The sequence below is a fragment of the Brachionichthys hirsutus genome, chromosome 14 (genome assembly GCF_040956055.1).
Source record: "Brachionichthys hirsutus isolate HB-005 chromosome 14, CSIRO-AGI_Bhir_v1, whole genome shotgun sequence".
In the NCBI taxonomy this organism is placed as follows: Eukaryota; Metazoa; Chordata; class Actinopteri; order Lophiiformes; family Brachionichthyidae; genus Brachionichthys; species Brachionichthys hirsutus.
In genome coordinates, this window is record NC_090910.1 from 4,609,660 (window position 1) to 4,637,528 (window position 27,869).

General features: G+C 43.1%; 1 protein-coding gene across 1 annotated transcript in view; it reads left to right on the plus strand.

Annotated features, from left to right (window-relative positions):
• Positions 1 to 27,869, plus strand: part of LOC137904152 (matrix metalloproteinase-16-like) — a 49,657-nt gene that overhangs the window by 13,264 nt on the left and 8,524 nt on the right. The window contains exons 5-7 of the mRNA XM_068748315.1: positions 4,116 to 4,420; positions 20,031 to 20,192; positions 23,247 to 23,464. Coding sequence (XP_068604416.1) covers positions 4,116 to 4,420; positions 20,031 to 20,192; positions 23,247 to 23,464 — 685 coding nt within the window. The remainder of the gene's footprint in view (positions 1 to 4,115; positions 4,421 to 20,030; positions 20,193 to 23,246; positions 23,465 to 27,869) is intronic.

A 27,869-nucleotide genomic window follows, 5' to 3' on the forward strand; every position in this document is an offset into this window, starting at 1 on the left:
TCGCTTCATTAAGATGCAGAAACGGGAAAGGAAACGGGCTGCATCACCACTCTAAACTTTTGCTCATTTACACTTGAATGAATGAATGAATGAATGAATGGGCAGTGACGTAACATAATTGGTCAGAACACTTCAAAAACAAAGCGCAGACCAGTGTCCAATTTTAAGACAAACTACTGAATATAGTGCAGTCGGTCAGTAACCTACAGCTGAAGGAGGACCTGTGTTTCATTGATGGCAGTGCAGACCAGATCTATGCCTGTGCACCTTTCTTCCAAAAAAAAGACACTGAAATTGAGTTTGATGTTAGTTTTTCTCAGCACTTTGTTCATCTTTGAAGGCGCAGCTATGAAGAGGAAACTAGCTGACTCGATGAAGAGTGGAGGAGTGGATGGAATGCATTGAGAAGGAGGGGAAATGAAGGGTGGAGGGAGAGTGGACAGTGTTGGAGGAGAAGCAGCTGCAGAGAGAAAGAAGAGAGCAGGAAACCCCCCAGTGGAAAGCAGAAGGTGCTCTCTGACAGATTAGGGTTATGTAATAGGATGGGAGCATTTTGAGATTTGTGTGTGTGTGTGTGTGTGTGTGCTGTATATGGATGTCTGCCTGCCCTCCAGTCAGTCCTCCGATGTGCCTGTAGAGAATTTAACACATTTTATATTATTAAAATACACAATGTCCTCAAACATGCAGCACAGTGTCACAGCAATCTGTTCAATACTATGAAAATGTAGTTAACATGACTGACACTGACGCCCATATCAATGAAGCATTATCATTTTTAGATATCAGTCTCAAATGTACACAAAAATACAATGTTTTAACTCTTTAAATGCAGCACACATAAGATCCCTCGTATTTAATGTGCCACGGAACAACTCCATGGAAAGCAACGATGCGGGAGTCCATGGCTTCCAACGAGACAGAAGAACATCCGAGACTGGAAAGAGTCTTTGGCCTCCGAGAACGCCAAATTGTTGTGCTCTACTGCGAGGGGATCTCCTGGTATGCAGAGGGAGTGCTACTGGTGGAAAATATGCTATTGTGGAGGTCTGCCGCTGATCTCCCGAGACAGCTACAGGAAAACATTAAGATGATTCAGCATGGGAAACTGACAATAGAAGCCCTCTTCCACAAGGAAAGAGGCCTAACCAGCCCATATGTATGTGCTCCATAGGGGAGATGGAACATAAGCATGTGTGATGGGACCCAAAAGATGCCGAACATGTGCTCGGTCGGGGGGGGGGGAGTCGGACAAGACGCCCTGCAGTACTGTAGAGGCAAAAGACTAATGGAACCACCAATGAGCTGACTGCCTCGGAGGCTTCCATCAGGATAGATGCCGCTCCGTGTTTTATCTGATAAAGCTCATGATCAGTGTTCTCGGGGGGGTGGGGGCTCGAAATAATGCTAATAACTACTACTCAAACTTCAAATGGCTAAGACACCAACTGGCTTCAAAATAAATATGCAAACCGCAGTATGTTCAATTTTGTATTTAAATAATGAGTGCCATGCTTCCATCACTGAATCTGAATTTTTCCTGCCATTGACAAGGTTAGAATCATGCAAAGTGCGTGTTTTTTTTTTGTTTAAATCTAATTTAAATCTTTTCACTGTTTGTGCTTTTCACCTTTTTTCTATTCCGTGCGGCTGTAAGATGCACGGTTCAAAAACACTAATGATTAAACAGGACGGAGGCCTTTGGAAAGCATACCAAATACAGTGCTGCCTTAGCATGGGCGGTAGCAGCCACCTATCACATGCAGCGCTAGCTCTGGGGAGGCACTAATTAGCTTTGGCATCCCTGCTGTTCTCGCTGCATGCAGGTACCGTTGCAGCACAAGTTGCTTCCGGAGTCATCATCACCTCACAACATGACTTTTAATATTTAATATGTAATATGGCTTCTGAGCTGGTTGAGATTCTCTTATTTGCCTTTCTTCCCCCCTCCTTCCCCCATCTTATATTTTCTCACTTACCGGTAATACAGGGCTCATAATGTGTGATGGATAATAACATCTTTAAAAATGTTTTTTTTTATCCCTATATGCCTGTACGCAGCAGGAGAATGTATCAGTGGCCAGTCCCTCAGGCGCTTACCCCTTTTTCCATTTTAATCTCGGTGAAAACACTTGTTCCTTTTCGACTGCTGCTCAGCTGGCATTGATATTTCCTCGTGCTCATTGCCTTTGTGGTTTGAATAAATCTATTTGCTCTACATAAGCACTTTAAAACCCTAAATGACCATTGTGTCTATCGGTGCCCTATTTCACACAGAAATTGTTTGCCCACTCGACAACAGTGAGACATTGCACACTTACTGTAACTTGGTGTTTAAGAGCGTTTCAATTATTCAAGAGATAAACACATATTACTCGAGCTTGTTGTCGGGCATCAATGATACACAAGTTAGTTTTCATTTCAAGCCATTATCCGTCACAGTTACTACATTTTTGACAAATTCGATCCCGGTTATAAACATGGCATCAAAGGAAGGCTGCTGCTTTCAGCTCATGGCAGTGTTGATGCAAGAGTTACTATTACTGTCATAATGATCAGTTATTTATTTAAAATGAAATCACACACCAGTTTCATCATTTGAATTTAATGTAGCAGACTGTAACAACGTTGTCTCCTACTATATCCAATATCGGTCACGTCAAGGGTGATGAAATCTGAAATACTCAGTTTTTGTGCAATAATATTGGATAAAATCACCATGTTTTCAGGAGAAAGTCTTGATCAGAGTGTTTCTACTTGTTGTTTTTCCAACCATTTCTTTTCCATTTTGGCTTTCTTTTTCTTTTGTGCTAAAGCTGGGAGCTGTTGTTCAGCACCAATGACAAACAGATTTAAGAAGAATAAAGATTTTTATTTGTTATTGAGATGTTTACCACACACTTCAAACCCTACAACGAGATTTTGTTTACACCCTATACAAGGGACTCCTCAAACAATCACACAATCCCCGTAGCATGCGGAGAGGGGCATAGGGTGAAGGCACCGCCATGATTGACGCATCTGGACTAGTTGTATGCTCAAGGGCACCTCGGCACTGAGGGCCCTCTCCAGCACATTCTGGGCTGGGACGTGGCCCAACCAACTGAGCCACTGCCGCCCCAGTGATTAGTGACTGGTTAGTTAAAAGTTTGCACCTTAGAACTTTACAGCTAAGCTTTAAAGTACGACAGTGCTTTCTTCCTGTCTTGTGAGGGGTCACCACAGCAAATCAGCTTTCTCCACTTCACCCTGTCCTTTGCATCGTCCTCCCCGACACCAGCCACTCTCATGTACTCCCTCTCCACGTCACCCGTTTTCCTCCTCCTCTTCGTCTCTGTCTTCGACCCTCAATAATCCAATTTCCAGCAGCGTCCCGTGGGTTAACAACGCTGCTGGTGGTCGTTGTTAACCCGGGCCTCGACTGATCCGGTGTGACTTTCTTATTTACGTTGATTTGCATGCTCAATTTGGCACATTTTTACGCCGGCTGCCATTCCTGACGCAACTCTCTGACTGGTTTACATTACGTTTTGTGAAAACAAAACCGTTTGCTGAACATGAAACTCTGTCAGCAAGTGGGTCTTTAGAGTGGCTACAGAAAACTAGGTCCTGTTTGGTCGAAGAAATTACAACATTTAAAATGAAAATTGCAGAATATTCGATAGCGCTCTGTATTTCATTACCAGCCTTTATGATTCCTTGAGAAGTCTCTGAAACAGAAACTGGCACAGAACTGTTTTGCGATGCATTTTATTTCCACGTTGAACTTATTGACCCTCAAGTCAAGTCGTCCATCTTTTCATTCACCGCTGAGATGGTGTTAGCTATCTATTGAACCCCGAAAGAGCATCCACATTGTAATCCACCATGACAGTTACTTTGGAAGGAAATAACTGGTGAGAGGTTTTTTTTCTGAATCACAACCATACCGGGGCTGTTAGCAGGCAGTGGGCTGTTGATAATCCTTAATTAGAAAGTGAATTCTAATCAATAAATGTTCCTCCACAAAGCTGGCAAGGAATAGGTCGGCTTGTTTTCTGTGCCTTTGTGTGGACTATCCGCAAAATCGCCGACTCTAAACTACAACTTTTCTGTCTTATGACTCATCTCTGCAGCATAAAGAACGTGACGCCCAAAGTGGGTGCGGAGGAGACCCACGATGCCATTCGGCGAGCCTTTGACGTTTGGCAAAACGTGACGCCGCTTCGCTTTGAGGCTGTTCCCTACAGTGAGCTGGAGAGGACCAAAAAAGATGTAGACATCACCATCATCTTTGCTTCGGGTTTCCACGGCGATAGTTCTCCCTTTGATGGAGAAGGGGGCTTCCTGGCACACGCCTACTTTCCAGGGCCGGGAATCGGCGGTGACACGCACTTCGACTCGGATGAGCCGTGGACGCTGGGCAACCCCAACCATGACGGTAACCGTTCTTTGCTGTCCGTCTTGTACAAAACACAAATTGAAATATTCTCCATTTTTGGAATTGGTTAAATCACTTTGAATGTAGTCTCAAATGAAGTTTCAGTTTCTATATATTGTAATCATTTCATTTCTGTAGATCCACAGACCTTTTTTAGACCGGTTTCTGTATTTTCTGAGGATGAGTGTAGCATCTGCTTCCTTTTCGTTTCCAGAGCACTTCACGTGAGTGCTGGTCCTTTTAGCTTTTACTGAACACTGTATTAGCATCGTGGTTGTGTGTTCTCTGAAAATGACCATTATAATGATGGTAGTTTGCAATGTGTTGGTGAGCTTGTGTTTAGTTTGGTGCCAAAAGCTTCTATCGGAATCATGAAAGCATGGTTTAGAGCGTGATTTAAGATTTCTGGCATACGCTGGCACAGTTTAAGTCCCATCTGTTGTCTGAAACCATTCAAGCCTGCTAGGAAATATCTCCTTTGGTCACATCACTCCTGACTCCCCAATGCAACCTCACCAGGTCTTGATTCGGCTGACTACTTGCCCCCCGGACCCTCGCATGCAAGCCTTTAGAAGGGCCTGTCGTGCTATGGTGTCGGTTTCATGTCAAACAGCTGTTGCTTATCTTAGCTGAGCTTCTTGTGAAAGGAAATAGAGCAAGGGCAAACCGAGCAAGTAGTGACAGATAAATGTGGGCCGGGTTAACATCCTTAACTGGACTCTTGTCACATCCGGGCAACGTCTGTCAATTTTTTTTTTTTTTTTGCTTTTGAATCCCTCATTAAATCCAAGAGGCAGTCCTGCCCCGATGTCCACTGAGACAACTCGATAGGGACTCATGACTGACACCGGACACCATGAGTCCAAATGATGGCAGAGACGACTTGGGAGGGTGGAAAGTAGAACATCTTCAGTAAAACACCTTTGAGAAGGGAAATGTCAGAGTTACGAGGAGGAAGGCAGCAAAGACATAAAAAGAGAAGATGAGAGAGAATTGCGGCGCAAATCTAGATAAATATTAGAAGTTCAAGAACTCACGAGAGACAGATGCAGAGGGAGAGGAGGAAGAGGAAGCAGCGTAGCGAGAAGGAAAGACAACATTTGTAAATGAGAGTCGAGATGAGTGGGAGCTGTTGAGCGCTAAGTGTCTAAAATAGAAGTGAAGAACTCGCGGTAGAAGACTGCATTTGAAATGGGAGCAAAGGGGCTTTTAGCAGACTTACATAATATGTTGCTGAAGGCTATTCTTGATGTTTCTGAGGATGTGCGGTGTGAACTGACAAGAATCGCTCCTGCAGAATAACACAACTGAAAGATTACAGTTAGCTCAACGACTATATCGAACGGTACGTTTCAACGTGCATATTAGCACATGCAGGTTCTCCTCTCATCCTTGATTAAGACAATGGGAAGCAGTTGTCATTGAAGGTCATCTTTTTAATCTCTTCCAATAGACATCAATCTCTTTCCACCTCTCAGTGCTGCTGCTGCCCACACTTCTGTGAAAGCATCCCATAATGCATGCAGTTCTATTATGTACTTTCGAGTTGGCTTTCCTGCTAGATCTGAACGTCCGCTGGCTGCTGACCATGGCGATGGTTTCTCTTAAGTCTTGCATGATGAGGTGAGATGAATTTCTGATGAGTGGTGTTGCTGGACCCAGCTTGTTTTTTTTTTTTTTTGCTGTGGTCTTGAATATATTTAGGTTGTGCAATTCTTTTGCCAAGAAGTACTACACATATCTTTGACTCTGTATTCCAGTCAGTTTTATTGTCTCATCTTGGATTGTTCTTAACACCTCAGGCAAATATGTTTAAATATTGAAAGCTTGAAAACTGCAAGAGAAGTGTAATTATTACTAATGTTACTACAAATAATTAAACGGCATCACTTGAATCGGCGTACTCAGCTTCGCAATATTGTATGACACAATACTTCCTGATATCATATTGATGCTCTGGCTGCTTTTTTTGCTAGATACTTTTAAGATCTTTTTGGTACACATTGCCTTTATCTCTGTAAAACTGAAATGTTGTTGTAATGCTGCTTATTAAATAATTTATCAAATAAAGATGCTAAGCATCTTTTCTTACTGAGCTCTGTAGTGAACACATTTCTGTTATTTTAACAAACAATAACTCTTTTCTCGAACTCCTCCTTTTCGCTGTGTGGCCCTACGAGGGAGCAGGCGGCTTGTCCAGGGTGTAGTACCCCCGCCTCTCGCCCCGTAGACTCCTGGGAAAGGCTGCCGTCATTTAACATCAGAATAACATTCTTTATTTATCATACAGTTTATGAACTGTAAATACACAATGGGTTCTGACCCACTGTGTCCAGTGGTGTTCTATTCATTTACAGTAATAAGGTGTACGTTTATTTATTTATTGTAATTCCAAAGTACAGTAAAACACTGTAAAAATTACAGTACTTAGCATTTGAAGCTACTGAAAATGTACTATTTATATTATACATATTTTTCCATGTATTTATCTCTCAAATGATCCTAATGAAAGGGCGCATGCACGTGTGTAGATGAATGGATGATGCCTTTAATTTAATTTTGAATTCTTAGATGATTCCATATATTTCTAATGTAGTTCGTTTCAAGGGTTTGTAGTCCATCTGTCATCATTCTCCTTTGGCCTCCTGTATCAACAGCTGCCATTGATATACAGATATAATCTAAACTGGCTGGTTTGTATTTAGTCTTTCCTCATCTCTTTCCTTTAGTGCACCTCTTTTCATTGTGCTGAAAACCCCCCGACACGCACTCCTGAAGATGCACGCCTGTCTTGTGCCTCTCATCTTTTAATCCCCTTCACAACGTTGCCAAGAAGGATCAGTTGTCATGTGGGCTGTTACCAGCACCACGCAGTGCATGTTGTTGTTTTGGACGATGATGTCACCGATGCCCACTGGAGGATTAATCCTGTCTGCGTCGAGATAAACACTCACATCCACGTGTGGCACGGGCAGCTTTTATGCTGTTTGAAAAGGATGATCAAGTGAGTCTTTTTCTTTTTAAATCACTAAATGTAGTGTTTTAAGTCGGTCCGTGTGCCGAGCTCTGTCTCACACGCTTGCATTTACAGTGTCGTTGGCGCTTTTGTCTCACACTGCAAGTCAGGCATTTGAGGATGGAGGAAACTTTAGCTCACAGCAGAAAGAGGTTCTTGTTAGGATTGGGTAATGGTATTTTAGAAGAGATTCGGACATACAATGTACAGCATTTGTTTTCTATATGGCGCTTTTAGCATGCAGAGAGACAATAGTGAAGAAAGCAGATACTTGCACCAGCAATCCATTTTTTGTACTTTTAATTACAGATATTTGTTTCCACGTATTTCAAATTCATCTTCTTGCACTAACTCAGTCCACTTTTTTGGACAAGATGTTGTGAAGGGGTGGATCTCGGGCCAAGGAAGAGAGATGTTTTGGGTAGATCTTAGTGTGGATGTAGCTTTAGGGTAGCTGGAGCAGGTGATTCATGTGCCTTATATGTGCGACGTACCAGTACAAAACATGACCTTTCTAATACATAAATATTTGTTTCTAATATTTTAAAGACAGCAATTAATGGAACACATTATTGCTTCGTCTCCTGGCAATCACGTACGAGACAATTAGTTGCCACGGTAGCCACACTGTGGCCGTCGTACTCCATTTATTGTCTTAGCTGCTTATCTTCAGATAGCAACGTCATTTGAGGATCATTTCCCATGAGATGCAGTTCTTGCTCCAAATGGTCATCGTGCTTAGTTGAGATCTGTCTAGTACAACCACATCGTGGTGAATCAAAATGTGTTGCAGGTGCATGTGTGTAAATAAGCGTAACACAGTGAGACGGACTCTGTTCTGCTGTGCAGCTGCAGATATGTTTGTGTCATGACTACAAGATATGAGGAAAGCGTATGAAGCGAACCTCTCGGGCATTCGTGCTCAGTCAGGCCTGCGTTACTCCCCGTGCAACACGGCTGCCTTTGTGGTCACAGTGCTGCTGTGATACAGCAGTAGTGGAGGGGGGAATAATGCACATGCCAAATTGCAGCACCAGAAGCTTTAATGTTTTATGTACATCATGCCCACAAAAAACGTTACAAACACCAGACAGCGATTAGGGATTGGTCCAGAGGTTATGATGAATGCTTTTAAATGAAGACTAGCTGACATCTCTTTCCATGGCCACATGATTCCCTTCCTCTGTTCTGTTCTCTCCCCGAGTGTCACCCATTGGTGCTGCTTTAAAACAATGGGAGTGTCACTCGGGGGAGAGGATTTATTTAAGTGGTGTTTAAATGAGCAATGGCACCGCTTTTCACGTGAGCAAACAGGTGATTCTTGTTCCATCGTAATACGAACTCTGTTTGCGTCAGACGGGTCTGGTTAGTTAACTAGAACACATCTTTAAACTCGCAGTGGGGGGGGGGGGGGGGGGGGGGGGGATAAGTTGTAGTGAGCAAGTACATAGCTGGTGTATGGTGGTAGTTAACAGTGTTACCACCCCCCCCCCAGTAAAGACTGGTTTCACCAAGAGAAGGACCCACATGACATGAGTCAGGTTGGCAGCCAAAGGGTTTATTTAGCAAAGCATTCATTAGTTAAATCACCGACCCATCAAAACCAACTCAGATAACAGAACAAAATAGCTGATGAGCTGCCACCTGGAACATCCCACCACAGGGCACCAACTCTGTACCCAGTTAAACCATTAACAATCTGAACCTTTTCAAAATCAACCCATGAATAACGGACTACCTTACCGATCTGGGGGAGAAAAAAAGCATGACAAAACTAGAAAAGCACTCAGACCTCCAACGAGCAGCTCATTCCCCTCATAATTATATTTACACCGTCCACATGGTGATCTGGATCATCACCAAAAGGTTCTAAAATGTTTTTGGTATCTTTATACATCAAACATGAAAAGTAAAAGTGAATCAGGGCTGATTTCTGAATCTGTAAATTTAGTTTTCAATGTTAACATGTAATGTTTTTTCCCAACATCATTCTGGATCTAATCAGGATGTAATTCGGTGGTGAGATAGAGACCGACGGCTGGAGGAGGGGAGGGAGTTTGGCTCGGCTTCGAGGAGGAGACCTCAGGGATTTGGAGAGGCCTAGCCTCTCTTCATTCTCAGTCCCATAATAGAAATGGAGCACAGATTCCTTCTGTTTCAAACTGATCCACAATCCTAGATCTCTCCTGGATCATCACCAAAAGTTAATTATCTGTTCCTGGTAACATTTCCAACATTTCCTGAACATTTCATCAAGATCAGTTTTTGAGTTACTCTACGAACAGACGGACAGACAGACAAACAAACTCCACATGCAGCTGTAGAGAGAACACGGGACAACGTGTCATCGCAACGAAGGCACCACCTGACCAGGGTTGTTGTTTTATATGAAGCCTTTTGGCTCTCAACGCTGATCAGGCCTTTTCTTTTTGTTTTCCCCTTGGCGCTGTGTAGGACAGTTTATGTATGTCCGTCTTCCTAAGTGTTCCTCGTCTTGTCTTTCCCTGCGGGAAATCACATGTATTGTGTGTGTGTGTGTGTGTGTTTGTGTGTGTGTGGGGGGGGGGGGGGGGGGGGGGGTTAGGATTGCACAGTGATTGCTGCTCGCTTACTCTAACCAGGATGATGCACATTGAGAGACAACAGGGAGGGATTGCCCGGAGATGGGCAATACATGCAACGTGATTCCAACGTCCCCAGGGGAGAAAGCAGAGACAAGTGGACCTGGAGTTCCTAGCAGCTGCCCTACATTCCTAGAGTGCAACGCATTAGATACTGATGGATGAATAGCTGAAATGCGATCAATACGCAGAGGAATAGATCTATGCATGAGAGGACAACCTATAGGTTGTGACGGGAAGCGGCAGAAGTTGAATAGAGACGCAGGGAGGGTAAGACGACGAAATGTCCTTAAATGTTTCAACAAATGTAAGACAGAGACAAAGTACTGGAGGACAGAAAGGAGAGAAGTGTAGAGGGATTTAGTGTGCACACAGGATAAGGCCGAAAAGACAAACACTGGAACTGGAGATCAAGATAAGATTGTCTTTTTTATCAGAGCTCAATGTTCTGAACGGAAGAGCATTCGGGGAATATGTTGTCCCATTTTGACGGTTTTCAATTTTCATTCATCAAAAGTCAAATAAGCAGATGCTCATCAGTTCTTTATTACAAGGTCATCTCTGTGGGGGGAGGGCGCTTTGTTATTCCTCGTAAAAAAAAATGCAAGGCACTCCACACAGGAAAACAATTAAAAAAACAGTCCCCATTTGACATTTACTAACACAGAGAATGATAGAATGGTTCAAACATAAGGACTTAAAACACAAATAGACCCACTCTAGACTTTGGGAGACTTTTAGAGACTGCTGGACCTTCAAGAATCTGCATCCTGTTGTGATGGAAGTGAAGACTATGTAGCATGACCTTAACAGTCAGACTTGCACACAGGAGACTCCAGAGCTTTTTTAGAGCCTTGCCCTTAAAATTAGGGTTTAGAAAAACACACACTCACCATGAAAATAGTGCAAGACTTTATGTTTCCAGGTATTGGGATTTGAATCGGTGGGGCACTCAATAACTTAATTTTGATTGGCTTTGGCATGACATCTTAAGATGGGCTTCACATTGAATAGCTAATTAGTTGGTGTCGATTGGAAGAACGGTTTATCATTGATGTCCGATCATGTATCCCGATAAGCATCTTTCATTTTGGGTGTTCTGACAGGAGGCAATGAAAGGAGCTCCACATTTAGCTTCTGAGATGTGGAAGTTGCAGGAATCGTTCCATGAAGCCACTCCTTTCGAGTCAGGGCATTGTAAAGAAAACCGAAGAGTAGCGGAGAAAATAGGACGTTTTATGACGAGTGGTGCATAAGAGAGGAAAATTGAAGTGATATTATATATATATATATATATATATATATATAGTGAAGTGATATTATATATATATATATATATATATATATAGTGAAGTGATATTATATATATATATATAATATCACTTCACTGTTTATTTTTCTTTTTTGCTCCTCCTGTTTCACACTCGCCAGTTCAGTCCGTTTAGTTGACATGGTCCTTTTTGAACTTTTCAGAACTTGAAAAAACAACAACTGGTAAACCAAAGAAAATCAATCTTGATTGAATTTTTGAGCAACTTTTTATCGACTAAAGTAAGAGAAAGAAATGGTAAAACAGCAAGCTGGAAATCTGATTTCCACAGAGCAATCAACTAAATTGCTCTTTCGTTCTTTTTGTTTTCCAGCTAGGATGCCATGCATCCTATGAGTCCATGAGTTTTGCTTTACCCCAGAAGGTCCAGGCCCCATTAAATCATTTTTTTCACTGAAAAGAAGCATGTCATCTGCATAAAAGATGAATTTCTGACCTAATGTAACACGATTTTCAAATCACAAAGCCATTGAATGAGATATTTTTAATTCAATAATAATTGTCCTCTGTTTCAATTAAGTTTAGCTTCTCAGAAAACCTTCCTTGCTTATTTGGAGATTACTTCTATTTTCTTTGTGTCCTTCTCTCTCTATCTTTGCCCTTATATCTCTCCAACCTTGCCGCTGCCCCCCTTTATCTCTTGGCAAAAAATAAATGGGAAGACAGAAATGCTTTTTCTCACCAAAGGAGCAGATCTTTATCTTTCACTGGAAGCATGCATGTCCTGAGGTGATCCTGCATGGTTACATTTAGGAGGGCAGTAGCAACAATACTAAAGCTTCAGATACTTTAGATACTTTAGACTTTGTGGAAGAATAGAGACAGTAGATTGTCACAAAATGCTGCAAACACACTTAGACATAGATTTCATTCATGCTGGACGACATCAGTATTCTGAGGACATTTTATCTCAATGGGGACAGTAGAAATGTCACAATGCAACAATATGATATATTAAATGTCTTCAAATGTTCCTACTTTCATGGAACATACACAGTATAACCACTACTATCCTCATCTCACTATAAATGTGTTGTTTTTCAATGGCAAGATTCTCTTCGTGTATTTCACGTCACTGATGGCCACCTCAGTTTTCTCAAAATAGTGATGCATTCGAAAGCCAGTAATGCAGATAATGGTAAAACGACAGACCGCATCCAGAGGTTGAAGAGTGGATGCATATAAATTACATCGTCATATCTCCGAATGGATGACTAGATACCGAGTGAATAGTCTTGTAAAATTATGACAGGATTTATTTTATGGGGTGTACTCACGTTGTTAGATTTATATCCTCATTTGAAAATCCCAAAGTTCCAAAATACATAAGGTAATTAGAGAACTTCTTTTTTTTTTTTAGTTCTTTCAATCCCTGATTATCACTAAAAAAAAAATAGATTATTTCAAACCTTGCTTTCACAAAGAAACAAAGCAAATGCGATCAAGAGAACAAAAGCAAAGACCCCACCATGCGATTATACCCACCAGGCTGCCACCAGAAATAGATGGCGGCCTACTGAGAGCAGCAATCGCTTCCGCATGGGTGCTGGTGCACTCTTCTGTCCCCACACAAATACATAAATGCGCTCACGTACACTCTCAAAAGCACACGAACACAAATCATGCACCTGGGAAGACTTGCCTTCCCACTTGTCTGTCAGATGCTTTCCAACCAACAACAACATCCTTTAGTTACACATGGATAAGCTCGGCCAATACACTAAGGCAAGCAAAGTTAATTGAGCTTACATTGGCATCAACAGTATTTTTGTCAGCTCGGTGGCTATATTTCATTTTCAATACAGTCACAGTATCTTATAGCGTCATCCTAACTGCTACTACTAAAATTGGGCAAATGAGACAGCCTCAATGTGTAATGGTACTTTGTGTGGTGTAAATGTGCCACATTTCATCCTGGTAGGTTTTATTAACACATTTGGCCAGCAGCATTTTTTTCCCACTCCAATCTGGACATGGACACTCCGGGAAAAGTTGATTTGATGAAATACACCAAAATAATACACTGTGTGTTTCTGTTTTGAGTGCAAGTTGGAAGCTCAGAGTGAGATGCAAGCAGAATGCACCCCTTGCATTGGTCGCTCTGTCTAGTCGGGCACACTGCTCTGGCTTGACGGCCAGCAGAGCTCCATGAGACCAGGACCGTCTGAGCCAAGCACTGAATCACTGGGACGAGGTCCTCTGGCAGCTCGTCGGTCCCGCCCGGCCCCTCCCGGTCATCCAGTGCTCTCATTAGCTCAGTTTACACAGCCTGTTCAGACTAGAGCTGTTATTGATCTTTACCGTCCTATGTTAATGTTCAGTGTTTGTAACGGGAGCTTGTTGTTGTTTGGCCTCTAAGCCGTAAACACGGGTGGGGGGCGGCGAATTGTCTGTATGAACTGGCGATTTGGCGAGGCGGTAGAACAGGACGGAGATGTGATGCTGCGATGGGGAATTGTGTTTGAACTTCAACTAGAACGTTTATTTACAACTAGTTAGTTAGCAGCTATACTCAAAAAATAAGAAGAGTGAAAACCAATCAGAAGTGTCATCACATTGGTCAAAGGTCAAGGTCAAAACCATCTAACAGAGCTGGCAAATAATTGTTGCTGTTTCATTGTCGCTGTTGCTCAACACGTATATTAAATGTCACATTGGATATAGATTGTCCCGCGTTCTATGAGAGCCCCCTCCTTCTTATGTAACGTCAGCGTTCTAATTAAAAATCACACACTGGAGCCGCCCTTCCACCCGTCAGTGTGAGGTCAAACATTTCACCTTTGGATTCAATCTGTTCCGGGGCCATCTGCGCTTTCGACCGAACGGATCTGAGGCTCTGCAATGACAGTATTTTGTTAAGAGTCATTATTAGCGACTGCTAATTAAACTTTTGCCATTTGTCATTGTCAGAGGTTGTGTAAAAGCTGAACTGATTTGGCATGAATTAGTACAATTGTAATTATTATGAAGAAAATAATAGCTAATGGTCATTTCAGGCAGCTTTAACCACTCGAACCAGCAGTTGAGAGATCATGAAATGCATTTAACAGGCAAGACAAACCTCCGCCAAGCAGCTCACTCATTTCATTTCATTTTTCATTTTATTCATATGCACAATAATAAACATAAACAAAAACATTACAAAGGCAAATAATAGTGCAGGAGAGGAAAAGAAGCCGAAAGGGCTTATATAAAAATCCTCCCCTCAATTTCAAATTAACTAAACAAAATCAATCAATATTGATTGGATGTACGCCATCCAATACTTTTGTACAAGATATGATTTTTTTTTATATAGCTTCAGCTATAAGTGAATGTGATTATGTTTTGTTTTGTTTTTGAGCCAACTACATCTGAGGCTACGGCAGCAGTGACGTGATAATGTCAGCGATCATTCAATTTATCTGCGTTCGGTCCATATGTCAAACTAACATTCTATCTAATAAATATATTCATCATCATCATCACATTTTATATATATATATATATATATAATAATTTCCTTAATGGCTTGCCATAATATGTATATATATATATATACCTGCTCAAATAGTTTAAAAATCTGGCTTCTGCCCGGTAACTGAAAGTTCAAGTTCAATAAATCTCATATTGTTAACCACCATTAAGTTTTAAATAAATCCATATTAACGCCAAACTGGATGGATGCCATTTTGGCTCAAAAGTTGTTGATTGTATTTTCAGGCATGCTCCTTTATCTTTACATTGTTGTGTCGTCTCAGCCTGCTGTTAGGGTCCAAAGACAGTCCGGAAAGTGCCTCGTCAGCCACTCAGTGGGTTGTAAGACGTGAACAATGGGGAATATTTGAGCTCCTCTGGGATAAAAGGAGCGCTTACTCTTGCTGAGACATGCACAGCCAGCCACACAAATGTCTTGGCAGACACGAAGAGTTGGAAATTGTCCCACTCGCCTGCACAATTGGAGGTGTGAGGGTTGTTCTATCTTTGTTTGGTTGTTGTGTTTTCCAAAACCAGACTCGGGAGAACAAATTGGTCCCTGGGTAGTGCTAATAATTTATCTACCCTGGACATAATAAAAAGACAGGAAATATAAGGAACCTTTCAAAGCATGGGGAAAAATAAAAGAAAACAGAAAGTCCAAAAAGTGGACAGCGTGGATGCCGGATCTCACGTTAAGTGCAACAGTTAAGAGGCAGAGAGGGATGCATTCCCCCAGAGACTGCCATCGACATCCAGAGCTACTGCTGCGTCGGGCCTTGTCTGATTTGTGGACCAGTGTGTGCTTGTGTCACGTGTTCCCCGAGCCAAGCGATGGGCTGCAGCGGTGGCGGCCTCTGCAGAGAGCCGGTAAATTATCAACAGCCAGGTAGCGGTTTCTGGTTTCTAATCACGGCCCCTGTTTATTTTACTGCAGCCCTGTGGGGAAAGACGGAATGAGATCGGTCGGATCATGAATCTCCCGTGACTCTCTTGCAGTGTGTCTTCTCTGCTTTAATGGGTTTTTTTTTTTTTAAACCTTCGAGGCAGCGGCATCTCATTAGCAGCCTTGACCTATCGCTAGGTGAATGTCAGCCAGAGATCACTGTCCACTTGACATGGTAAAAGAATTATGTAGCTCTGGAATCTTTCTGCTCTGTCAGTTGAAATGTGGCTTTTATGCTTTAAATCCTTGATGGGGTGAGTTATTTTTATGCCCAAGTCTCGGCCAAACCGGCGGATGGCACGGATGAGGGCGATGAATCACGGTGTGGTAAAAACACTGGCCTCGCTGCCTCTGCCCCCCCCCCCCCCCCCCCCCCCCCCAGCCCCCCTTCTCTGTGGATTATCACACGACACAAGCCCTGCAGATGCTTTTTAACACATTCCATCTCCTACTTGATTTCTTCCACTGTGTCCTGCTGTTGAAGCGCTCTCGCTGTATTCTCGCTGTATTCTCGCTGTCTGCTTGCCGTGTGGGGACGAGGCACGACCCGTGGCAGGAGGGCGATGTTACAAATGCCGCCGTCGTGTAATTCATCATCATCATCTTTTGTGATTGCTGGAACTTTACAAGATAACAAACAGTACTCGAGTTTTCCTCGCCTCCGTTTCCCCCCGCTCTTCATCATTGTGTTGTTGTTTTTCCTTATGCAGCTATCACTCCAGATGCCCTTCCTCCCCGGTTTGCCTCACCCCTTTTATTTATCTGTCCTCAGATACACTTAAAAACCGTATTCCCACTCATCTTTTCGTCCCTCATAACATTGTCTTCGCTCATTTATTTTCTCCTTCTTGTGCAGTATCCCCTCATTTGATCTATCTCAATTCCATCCTTTGTCTTCTGCCTCATGTCCCCCCCCCCACCTCTTTCCCAACCCCACCGTCCCTTGTGCAGTCGCTGTCTACCTGCCTTCCATCCAGTTATAATTAACCAGCCAGTAAAAAACAGCCTGGGACCTACGGAACGTCCCCATCTGCCTTAGTGTGACTTACTAAAGCAACAGACACTGAATGACATCACTGACCTCTAATACCCCCCCCCCCCCCCCCCCTGGGAGACAGGAAGACAGACTAAAGACTGAGTGACTGAACATGCAGGAAATGAAAAGAGACAGACAGTCCTTTTGTCCACTCAAGCAGCTGATGTGACCAGATAATCTGGAGCTTCAGGATTTGCCCTGCGTTTGTGTAGAAATGAAGGATTTAACAGTGTGGGATTAGCATTAGATATATTACATTTTGCTTTGCATAATTAGATCATTTTAATAAATACTTTTCATACAAGTGATGTTTGGGCTTACTTTTGGCACTGCTGGAATGTGAATAAGATCATCCGGATGAAATGGATGCTTATTTTTACATTTTCACTGACATTTGAACTTTACTTTTGTACCAGCTTGGTCATATGATATATTCTGTACACACACACACACACACACACACACACACACACACAAACACACGAGTACACACGTACAGTTTTTTTCGTGCATCATGAGCCTCTTTGTCCTTGGACATACATTTTCCAGTACAGTAATACCTCGACATACGAGGGTTCCCGAGACACGAGCAAACCTGCCAGCAACATTTTTCTTTGAGACATAAGCATAAATCTGAGACACGAGTAACTTCCAGATGGTGACGCTAAATGGCCGAGCGCTCCGAGTACTTCACTCGTTCAGTTCAGGTATTCACTACCTTTAGTACTCGTCTCCTGCGCGTCGCCCGTGTTGTGTTGCCATTATTATGCGTGATTGTGGGTGAAGTTTTGGGTTCAAAGAAAGCGACATATTAAGGATGGAAACAATGCTGTCAAGAGCACAAAGCCTTCCAAAGGCATAACTATCTAAGTGTACGTGTAAGGTACAATTACTGTATAAAGCCTCCACGTACCGTCCAACCCCCCCCCCCCCCCTCCTCCTCCTGCACACTGTTCACAGCTACCGTCTCTCGAAGGTAAAACTCATACAGTAGAAAGAAATGCCTTTAATTGTCATTATATGTTACACACTTTGTACACTGCAAACACACAACGAAATTGGATTTACACCCCAGTACAACGGGCCCCTCGGAACAACCACACACATGAATAGGGTGAAGGCGCCGCCATGGAGCAGTGAGGGGGGGGCGGTGCCTTGCTCAAGGGCACCTCAGCAGTGCTCTGGAGGCAGGCTGGCTCCTCTCCAGCCACCAGCCCACACTCCACATTCCGTCTGGGCTGGGGCTTCTTCCCAGCCCAATGCCCAACCCACTGAGCCACTGCCAGATATATGATGTACTGTATATCATTTATTATGTCTGTGTGTGTGTGTGTCTACATAAAAACGTGTTTTCCATTGTTATTCACATTGATTTGAGTGTTTTCAGACGGCCTTAAACGGATTAAAAAAAAAAATTCAGTTATTTTATATGGGAAAAATTGATTTGACATCCGAGTGATTTGAGTTACGAGCTCGGTCCTGGAACGAATTATACTCATATGTCAAGGTATTACTGCGCTTCTCTTCCCAGGCTTTCATCAAAAGAAGCGGCCGACAGAAGGATCTCCTGCTGAGGAGAAGCGTAACCTCGTTTTTTTCCGCACGTGATTCCTTTACCACTCAGCCATGTCTCCTTTTTCCTCCCGTCTTTCGTGCTGGCTTTATTTGATACCGTATACCTTAAATCCAGACACTCCAATATTTCAGGCTTGCAAAAATGTTGACACTTCCTGTACTTCTTTTACAGGCCATTTACTTTCACTGGAGGAGTTTAGCTAATCAGTGGAGCTTGTTCAGCAAAACTGCATCGTCATGTTGTCTGTTGGACCTAAAACAGTCCGACAGTGAAAGGATTTACATCAACCCTGTAAAGAGTCCAGGACAAAGTCCAATATTGTTCTACAGTAATTAAGCCACCTCTCTGTTGTCCTTTATACAATGCTTAAACATTGTACTTTACCTGCTATAAAGTTATTTGAATCGCAGTCTCATTCATGTGACACATTACCAACACAAGGAAGTGAACTTTTTTTTTTTTAATTCCTATTACGTCTTTGAAACCAGTCGGAGCATCTTGGGTGTTCAAGCCAAGAAATAAATGCTTTAGTTACCAGTTAAAACATTTATTGCATTAAGATTTAAAGTTTTAATACCAGATCAGCTCATCGCTAGTGATGAAGAAGCATATCCTCATTATGGATAACCGAAAAACTTGCAACGTTGACGATGCAATAATCAGGAAACGTCCCAATTATTTCTCGAGCAATGAAACGCTGACCGATCAGACAGGCCCCTGGTTACATTGGTCATGCAACCCCCACCCACACAGAACCGTGATGTTAGATTCTCTCCAATCCCGTCAATATTGCATGCAGTGTTGAGACCTGAATGCACATTGCAGATTGTCCTCATACCTCGCAGGCCTGCTTTCATGACGTTGCATTTACGATAGCATGTAAGAGGCTTTCCTTTGAAGTACTGTAATGCCATTTATTTTCAGGCATTAGATGGAATGAGGTTAATAGCTTCCCAGACGGCCACATCATTATATTGAGTTGTACATAAGGACAGGAGCAGCCTGGAAATGTGCGAGCGTCTCAACAATGACCGCGTTCTTTATGTGTCAGATTTAACGTCTGGGAAGGTTGCTGAGGAGTCGGAGGAGGAGGAGGAGGCGTCTTTGTGTTGCTGGTTGGCCGTGACGTAGGCTTAGGATGCTGAATTGGACACGGAGGGGGGGCTAAAGCCCACGTATGGGATTTGGTTGGGGCTTGGCTATCGGCCACAGAGGGAGTCTCAGTCAGAAGGTCAGCCCGGTGGATTCATCAGCTTACCCTAGCTCCAGACTAATTACAGTGTAGACTGGTTTTTATGTGCTTTGTGAAGGCCATGTGTGTGAGTGTGTGTGTGTTGGTGTGTGACCTTTGTTGTATGTCCCATTATTGGCTTTCACTACATGATCCATTCATCAGTGGATTATCAGTCCAACACTTTTACAGGTGTTGGACCATAAATTATTACCAGGAGATAAATTCATCATTTCATTGTTTAACAGCAACTCTTAACTTTCTGCATTGAATTAAGTGCATTTTTTTTGTATTGTTTTATTGCAACTGACCAACTTGAATAGATGTAAGTTCTAATATGTGCTGCAGATACACATTTGTTGTTGACACCATGCTCCCCCCTCTCTTTGGATCTGAAGGTAACGACTTGTTCCTGGTGGCGGTCCATGAGCTCGGTCATGCTTTGGGTCTGGAACACTCCAACGACCCCACGGCCATCATGGCTCCCTTCTACCAGTACATGGACACGGACAACTTCAGACTACCCATGGACGACCTGCTGGGCATCCAGAAGATTTATGGTAAGGCCTCCTGGCTTCGATTGGGCGGAGCTACCGGTCTCAGGAACTTATATATAGCATATAGCACCGTAGGTTTGTAGATTTTTAATCATCAGTGAAACTTTGACTAAGATTAATTTATTTCACCAAACCCTGATGTAACTGAGTCAGAAGTCCTGCAGCGGCGTCTTCTCTCTGAAACGGCGCCCGACTCGCTGCACAGGTTTGGCCACCAATCTTAGTTTATGATACGGAGAGGAGGGCTTCACCGTCAGCGCCTGCCTGCCTGCTTCCTCCCTGAGACACGCTTTGAGTGAATAAATGCTGACTGCAGTGCTTTTGCCTACTCAGAAAGCCAATGCTGTTCAGGGACACGTGCATCAAAAGTGTGAAATTCAATTTAATAGTAAGGTATTTATGTAGGCGTCCGACTGGTTAGACATCAGGGTAGAGCTGGCCTCGATCTTAAAATATGTTTTGTTCCTTTCAGGTTGATGTGATCGTTAAATTCCTTAATTTATTTTTTGAATGTTAACTTCGGCGTCTCAAGCCGGGTTTTAATTTTTAAAGGAAGAAACAGAAGTTTTGTGGGAACTGACAGTGTTGTCCTCAACAGCTGTCAAGCCACACACACACACACACACACACACACGCACACAGGAGAACCTGCCATCTGCTTACATGGACTGGGCGCATCCATTTGAGAGTGACGGGCCTGGGCAGCCCATCCTCCTCCTCCTCCTCTTCTTCCTCGCTGTTGTACCAGGAGATGAAGGACAGGACTCTTAGTGGCAGCTCGTTTCTCAGGCTCATTTTATTTTCCTACTTTTCTTCCTCACAGCAATGCCGATGCTAAATGAGGAGGCTAAACTGGGACAAAGGGGAGGGGCTGCACGATTTGAAAGCGGCGACATCAAAGTTGAATCGTTTACACGCGTGCAGAGAGATATAGTGAGTAAAGAGAACAATGGTGGGAGTGGAAAAGGAGAACTCAATTCAAGTGGTGTGGAGTCTGATTTGCAGTCCGTGGGAGTCCGGCTGGATCACACTGCGTTGTGGGCAGAGAGTCCTGATTCACTCTCACATGTTTGAGCCATCATGTGTTTCTACATGAGCCTAAATCAGAGCTTAGCAGAGATGAATTCCAGCCGGTTACACGTACTTCTCCGATGATTTCTATTCCTGTTCACCAACATGTTCCTATTGAATAATTAAAAGTTTAACCTCAATGAATATTTATTGGTTTAGGAAATGATGAAAGATCTTATAAGGCTTTCTGAGAGTTAGTATAAATAATAAAGAAAGATCACCGGCTACAATTTAAATATCGGATTACTGTCTTTTTTTTTTAATCCTTTGCGGATCCATTGTTTCCTGTCTGAACTTTAAACGTAATGATTTCCCACTCCTCTGAAGAGACCAGCTGACTTCCTGTTTACACATGGGGCAGTAAAGGAAGCCCTCACACGATAATGGAGTTAAGCAGTCCTGGGATCACTGATCATAGCATTGACCTTCCCAGCTGCACCTTTCAGTAGTTTTACTAATAAAACATATAATTCATGTAATCTTGACATATACGAAAGAAAATTTAAAAAAGAGTTGTCTGAGAAGTGCAAAACGGTGCAACAAAGATTGAGGAGAATAACAGCATTTAGGATGTTTTGGGATCTTGACCCATATAAGGGACGTAAGGTTAAAGGTGAGGATTGCAGTCTCAGTTGAATTTCTTTTTTTCATGACCTTTCTAACTTTTGGGTGCCCTCTACTAAATTGCTGCATTACTACCTCCAGATGCTTCAGACACACCTTTGCTCTACTTCCGTATACGCTCCTGCAAAAAAGACCAGAGACACAGATGTGTGCAGCAACAGAGCTAATAATGCTAGGACTGTTGCCTCAGGTCTGAGGTTCTGTTTGCTGTGATGGCAGGTATCGTATGTAAGAGGGCGCAGTAACCCATTTATCCTGCTTAGAAATCCCCTTCAGTAAAATGTCTTTGTTGTGATTGAATTTGCATGTTTGTCGACACGCCCATTGTTGAGTCGTCACAGTGCTTACATAACTGCAGAGTGCTGTGGGCTCCGCTAATCTGGGGGGTATTTCAGGGGATCGAATTCAGTCAGTGAATGGAAGCTCTCTTGCAGACTGCAGGAGAAGTGTTGCCTGTTAATCCTCTGATCAGCTTGTGTGTGTGTGTGTGTGTGTGTCAGCTAGTTTTACGGTTTAACTCTCTACGTTTCTTTAATTGCTTACTATAGAGCGACTTCGGTTAAATGATTGATTGCTCATTCACGCCTTTAATCCTCCTTTTCTCTTACTGACTTTTAAGCTATTTATTGAGTCACTGAATCGTTACTTATAACTCCTGAGTGTCTGCAAACACTTTGGAGATCATTATTTATATATATGCCACCACCACACATTAATACTTGATATGCATGGGGGGGCAGCAAGGGCGTTTGCTTGTTCCACTTGCATCTTTCATATCGCCGTCATCTATTCCTACGCCTGTTGGCCCCGATCAACACATGACAACTGGCAGCCGTGTCATCGCAGTCACAAAGTGTTATTCCTGCATCGTCATGTGTTCAATTATTCACGCAACCAGCCCACATGTTTGCCTTCGCTCTGCCTCGCTCCTCTCAGCCTCTGATGCAAGTGGTGAATGTGAACGGACACAGATCTCTGCCTGGTAGAATTCACTCATCTCTATTAAACACTAAGCCTTATTAACCGAAGCCTGAATCTAAAACCCGAGCCACCATGGAGTCGCCTTTCCTTCGGAGTCTTTACCCCGTCATCTGATCGTGACCATTTCAGCTAAACACCATTGTTTGGAAGTAAATATTTTGGCTTGTGGCCATGTTTCGAGAGGCGATCAGATTTAACAACAGCCCAGTCATTTATTCGTCGTTGATTTCTTGGGATTATAATTTGAGAGTTGTACTATTAAGTGTCTATGGACACAGATGGATCAGCCTTTGTCCGAAGGTTTTGCTATCATGGGTTTATTTTTTTGGAGTTCTTTTAATGTTTTTTCTAATCCATCGCTCTCTCTCTGTTCTCCTACAGGGCCTCCTGATAAGATTCCCTATCCCACCAAGCCTTTGCCAACAGTGCCCCCTCCCCGCTCCCATCCCCCTTCAGACCCCCGCAAACCAGACAGGCAGACACGACCTCCGAGGCTGCCCCCAGGAGATAGACCGTCCCACCCCAACACGAAGCCCAACATCTGCGACGGAGGCTACAACACACTCGCCATACTGAGGAGAGAGATGTTTGTCTTCAAGGTAAATGAAGAGTCTAATATCAAAACACATTCGGGTCATTTAGCCTTTGCGCTTGTTTTGAGTAGGTGTCTTAAAACCTTGAGCTGTGTTTTGTGATGCAAGTAGGCTTGCACGATCATTTAAAACAGGGGTGGGCAAACGTTTTGACTCGTGGGACACAATGGGTTCTAAAATGTGACGGATGGGCCAGGCCAGGAAACAGATGGATGGAGTGTTTGTGAGAACTAATATAAATGACATGTAAAAGACATTACATGAAAGGATTTGGTCTTTTACAGGTAGCATTACAGGGAAAAGGCAAAATGAACGAGGTTTAACTATAATAAAATGTAATTTAATGATATAACTTGAGCAAGTTCGGTCGGCCGGATTAAAAAGCCCAAGGGGCCGTATATGGCCCCCGGGCCGTAGTTTGCCCATACCTGATTTAAACCAAGATCTTAGAAACCACCACTTAAGAGTCCAGTAGAATTGGAGTGTGCGCTCAGCTGAATCACCGTTAACTCTCTTCAAATAGTGTAAAATGTTCACAATCAGCAACAGGTTTAGGTTTAGGTTTCTCCTACGTTCCTTGAACATTCTATTATAATGGCACATCTCAAAATCATCACCAAAGACCAGGTGTGTTTATATTTATAGGAAATTATGTCACGATTATTAGGGGGGAAATGTTTTTGCACTTTAGATATTGTGTGTCAAAATGAAAGACACTGGTCACACATCTTTAAAAATCCTGGGCTGTTGTGTCTTAAAAATGTATATTCTACTCAGAGAAAACGGTATATGTGTCCCCTAATGCGGTTCTATCCTTGTGAGCACAACACACACACACACACACACACACCAAGGAATAGAGGAAAACATTGGGACAGCACAAAACCACCCTGTGTTCTAAACAGAAAGAAGAAAGCGTGCCTCTGATTCGCTTCGTATTTTTCTAGGGCTATAAATAGACAGTATGGTTAAATGAGAAGCGTTTGGAGCTCAGATAAGAACTCCTTCCTGTCCTCTCTGCCACCCTCTGTTACCTTAAACACCAACAAAGGAAGTTTGGACCAGAGGGGTGCTGCCTGTGAAAGTGTTTGACCTAAAATCTGACTCAAAGGTTGCACTGGCTCAATATGATCAGTGATATGTGTGTTTGATGCATTTTGTATCCACCTCTATCGTTCTGCTACCCATCATCATTGCACATTGGACAGCAGCCTGGTCCAGTGGAGTGATGAGCAGGATATTTCTGCAGGGAGACGAGGAGGATGTGCAGAAAGTGAAGAATAAATGGCTCTCTGAGCTCAACTATCACCTCTAGGGTTCAAAATGGAATGTCGGTTCGACAGATACTCTCGAAAGCTTTTCTCTCTGATAGAAATAATCAAATATCACTTTGGTATTTTTTCCCTTCTCGTCTGGCTTCAGAAGCTACAACCAACCAGTTTTTTTTCTTGTCCTTCTTTCACGCAGATGGGACCAGCGGACTGTCCCTCAGCGAGGTTATTGTCCATACATCCATGCCTATGGGCTTCAACGCATTTCCATTTTGCACTCATTCATCTATGATCGAGTTAATAGTCCATCCATCGGGGGGGGGGGGGGGGGGGGGTGGTTCCCTGTAGCTGTAGCATTTACGTCCTTGGTCACACATTTCCTCTGTTGTACGACCCCCCCCCGTTCTCCATCTCCTTTTTCTGCTGCTTCTCATCAAGGCTGACTAAACAGTGTTTTAATGAAAGCCAACAGGCAGCAAAATGTTGTGTGTCTGTGCGTGAGTGTGGCTGGTTGGTTGTCGTACAATGAGTCTGTCCACTGTGTGAGAACTGCCGGTGGGATTCCTGCAGTCACAGAAATATACTTCATGTCCGGGAAAGTTGAGTTAGAATAATTTAACGTTCAAACCAACCTGAAGGGATTAAACAGATTCAATTCAAGCGACCTCAGTCCACTTATTAGCTTTCCAGTTCAGTAATGTGGCATCAGCACTGATGGCTGTGATGAATGTTTCTCCACGTTGGCCTTGGGAAGCAAGAAGCAGCAGCTCACCGTGTTTTCCGATGGATCAGAGGAGAGGAGAGGAAAGACCGACCGAGCTAGTGATTTGTTGCAGTTGTAAATCCACAGTGTTCACGCCATTAGTGCCACAGTAGCTTTATGAGTCACGGCGATCCGCATCTCAGCCAGTGGAATCAAACGTTTAGTCAAGTGTACTTCAATAACGGATCACAGGCTTGGACTTGAAATCACTTTCTAAGTTTGTTTCACACAAGGATCAGGTGGTCTAAATATTTCTTCTGTGTCGTTCCAAGTTTATCTCTGAAAGACGGAGGAATTGTTTTAAAGCTCTTTCCCTGGTACATCTGTAAAAAAAAAAAGAAAAAAAAAGTTGATCTGGAATAACAATTACAGATCTACTCCAGCTTTTCATATATTCCACTTAGAGAATGCCAAGTCTACATTCTAAAGAGGAGGGCTGTGTTTCAGAATGAATGATTTACAGCTTACTACTTACTTACTAAATTCTTGTTCCTTGTGTTTTCATTACCCAAGTGATTTTCCCGCTCCGTTTCTTCGTGCCATTCATCCATTCATCCATTCATCCTGTGTGGCTCGGCTTTTTCTCACCTTCCCAACTCTTTGGAGTGAGAGTTCAGTTGATGCCAAATCATTTAGTCAGAGGTATAAGTTTCTGACAGCCTCCGAGGTCCACAGATGGTCCAGTAATGAAGAGTAAAGGGCTTTAGGAAAAAGACACACTTGTGTATATTTACAATGACGCCCCAATTCACGCCGCATCTGTTGAATCTTTGGATATAACTCGTCCTGATTCCAGCCCCTGGAAGTATTGTAAATTCCACAGATTCATTGCTGGCCTCCACAACGATTCTGTCTTCTGTCTCTGCTGATATTTGCCGCGGATAGAATGTTCTCGGTTTACAGACGTGCATTTGGGGACATGTTCTCAACATCCATAAGGCTTCAGCTAATCAATAACTGGCGTCAGACATCCAGGACTATTCCCAAATCGGACCACGTTCCATAACCTTCATTTAAATCTCCTTATCGGTTTCTAAATAGGCCTCACTCAAGTTCAAGTTAAATTTTGATTTCACTGGTGGTAGCAACCAGTTACCAGAGTTTCCATCTCACTGCCTGGAGGGTTCCTTTGAGCCAGGCATCGCCTTGGACCCAACGTATCTCACATATGGAGGACACTGATCAAACATAGCACCGTTCAACAGAGCCAGAAGTTCTCCATGTAGACTGGATCCAATAGTGCCTTTGCACTGAAGTAAAACACTTCGGTCTGAATCAATATTTTTTTTAGATAGCATTGACTATAATCGAGGACGATGTACATAAACAGATGATATGTGGTAGGGGAGGTATTCTTCCCATCATTGCTGAGAAACTGCCAGATATGTTCAAAGCCTTTAAATCTACAAAGGCAGGTTAGGAGTCATGCTTGTTAGGGTGGAATATGCTTGATCCTTTCTCTCTTTCATTTCTGGGCCGACAGAGGGTTGTGTAAAGTTCACAGGTGACCGGATGCCCTGCATGTACATCCATTAGCCCTCGTAAGAGTCTCACTGAAAGGACACGGGTTCCAGTTTTATGATGTTGGGTTTTCCATAAACCTTCAAACGTCGGTGTCCCTTTTCGCTGCACGTGGAGCCCAGTGCTTCTCAGAGCCGTTTTCCCTGTTGTTTTTCTGTTGTAAAAGGTGAGTGACCCCCACGTTTTAAACTGTCAGACCTCATTTCAAGTTTGTCGAGAGAGAGAGAGATTGTGAGAGTCCGCTTATTTCCCACCGTGGTCGGCGTGCAGGAAAACATTTACATAGAACCTCAGACATCGCCCAACAGATGTTTAAAGGGCTGGAGTTCAGTTTGCGGCTCACTGCCCTCGAGCATCGTCCAAAACATCCATAGATTTCAGCCCTTTATAGCCCGTTAAAGTGATTTAAAGGCCCATTGTTCATTGAGACTTATTTAATAAGGTCAGTGGTTGAACGCTTCAGTCTTGAGTTTACCTCTAATCTCATTTAATAATGCCTGTTTGTGATGCAGCATTTCCCTGCTCCGACGGCCGCTACCTAAACCCAGATATAATAGAGAAAGCAGAGTGTCCTCATCCGTCCATTAATCAGCTCTAATCCTAAAACAGTCTGCTCTAAATAAATGAAGATGCCAACGTGTCCTCTTCCTTCTTCACTGGGAGACATTCTTTCCTTCCTTGATGGGACAGATTGAGATCAGGTGATTTTGAATGCCAGCAGGTTCCTTGAAGTTCAGGATTTGGCTAACCGGTACTTGCCTGCTGATGTTGTAGCCATGCTGCGATTCCAATATCCGAGTAGGCAGTTAGCTCGCCCCACTTCTTGCTTGCATAATGAGCAGGAAAGAGATGGATA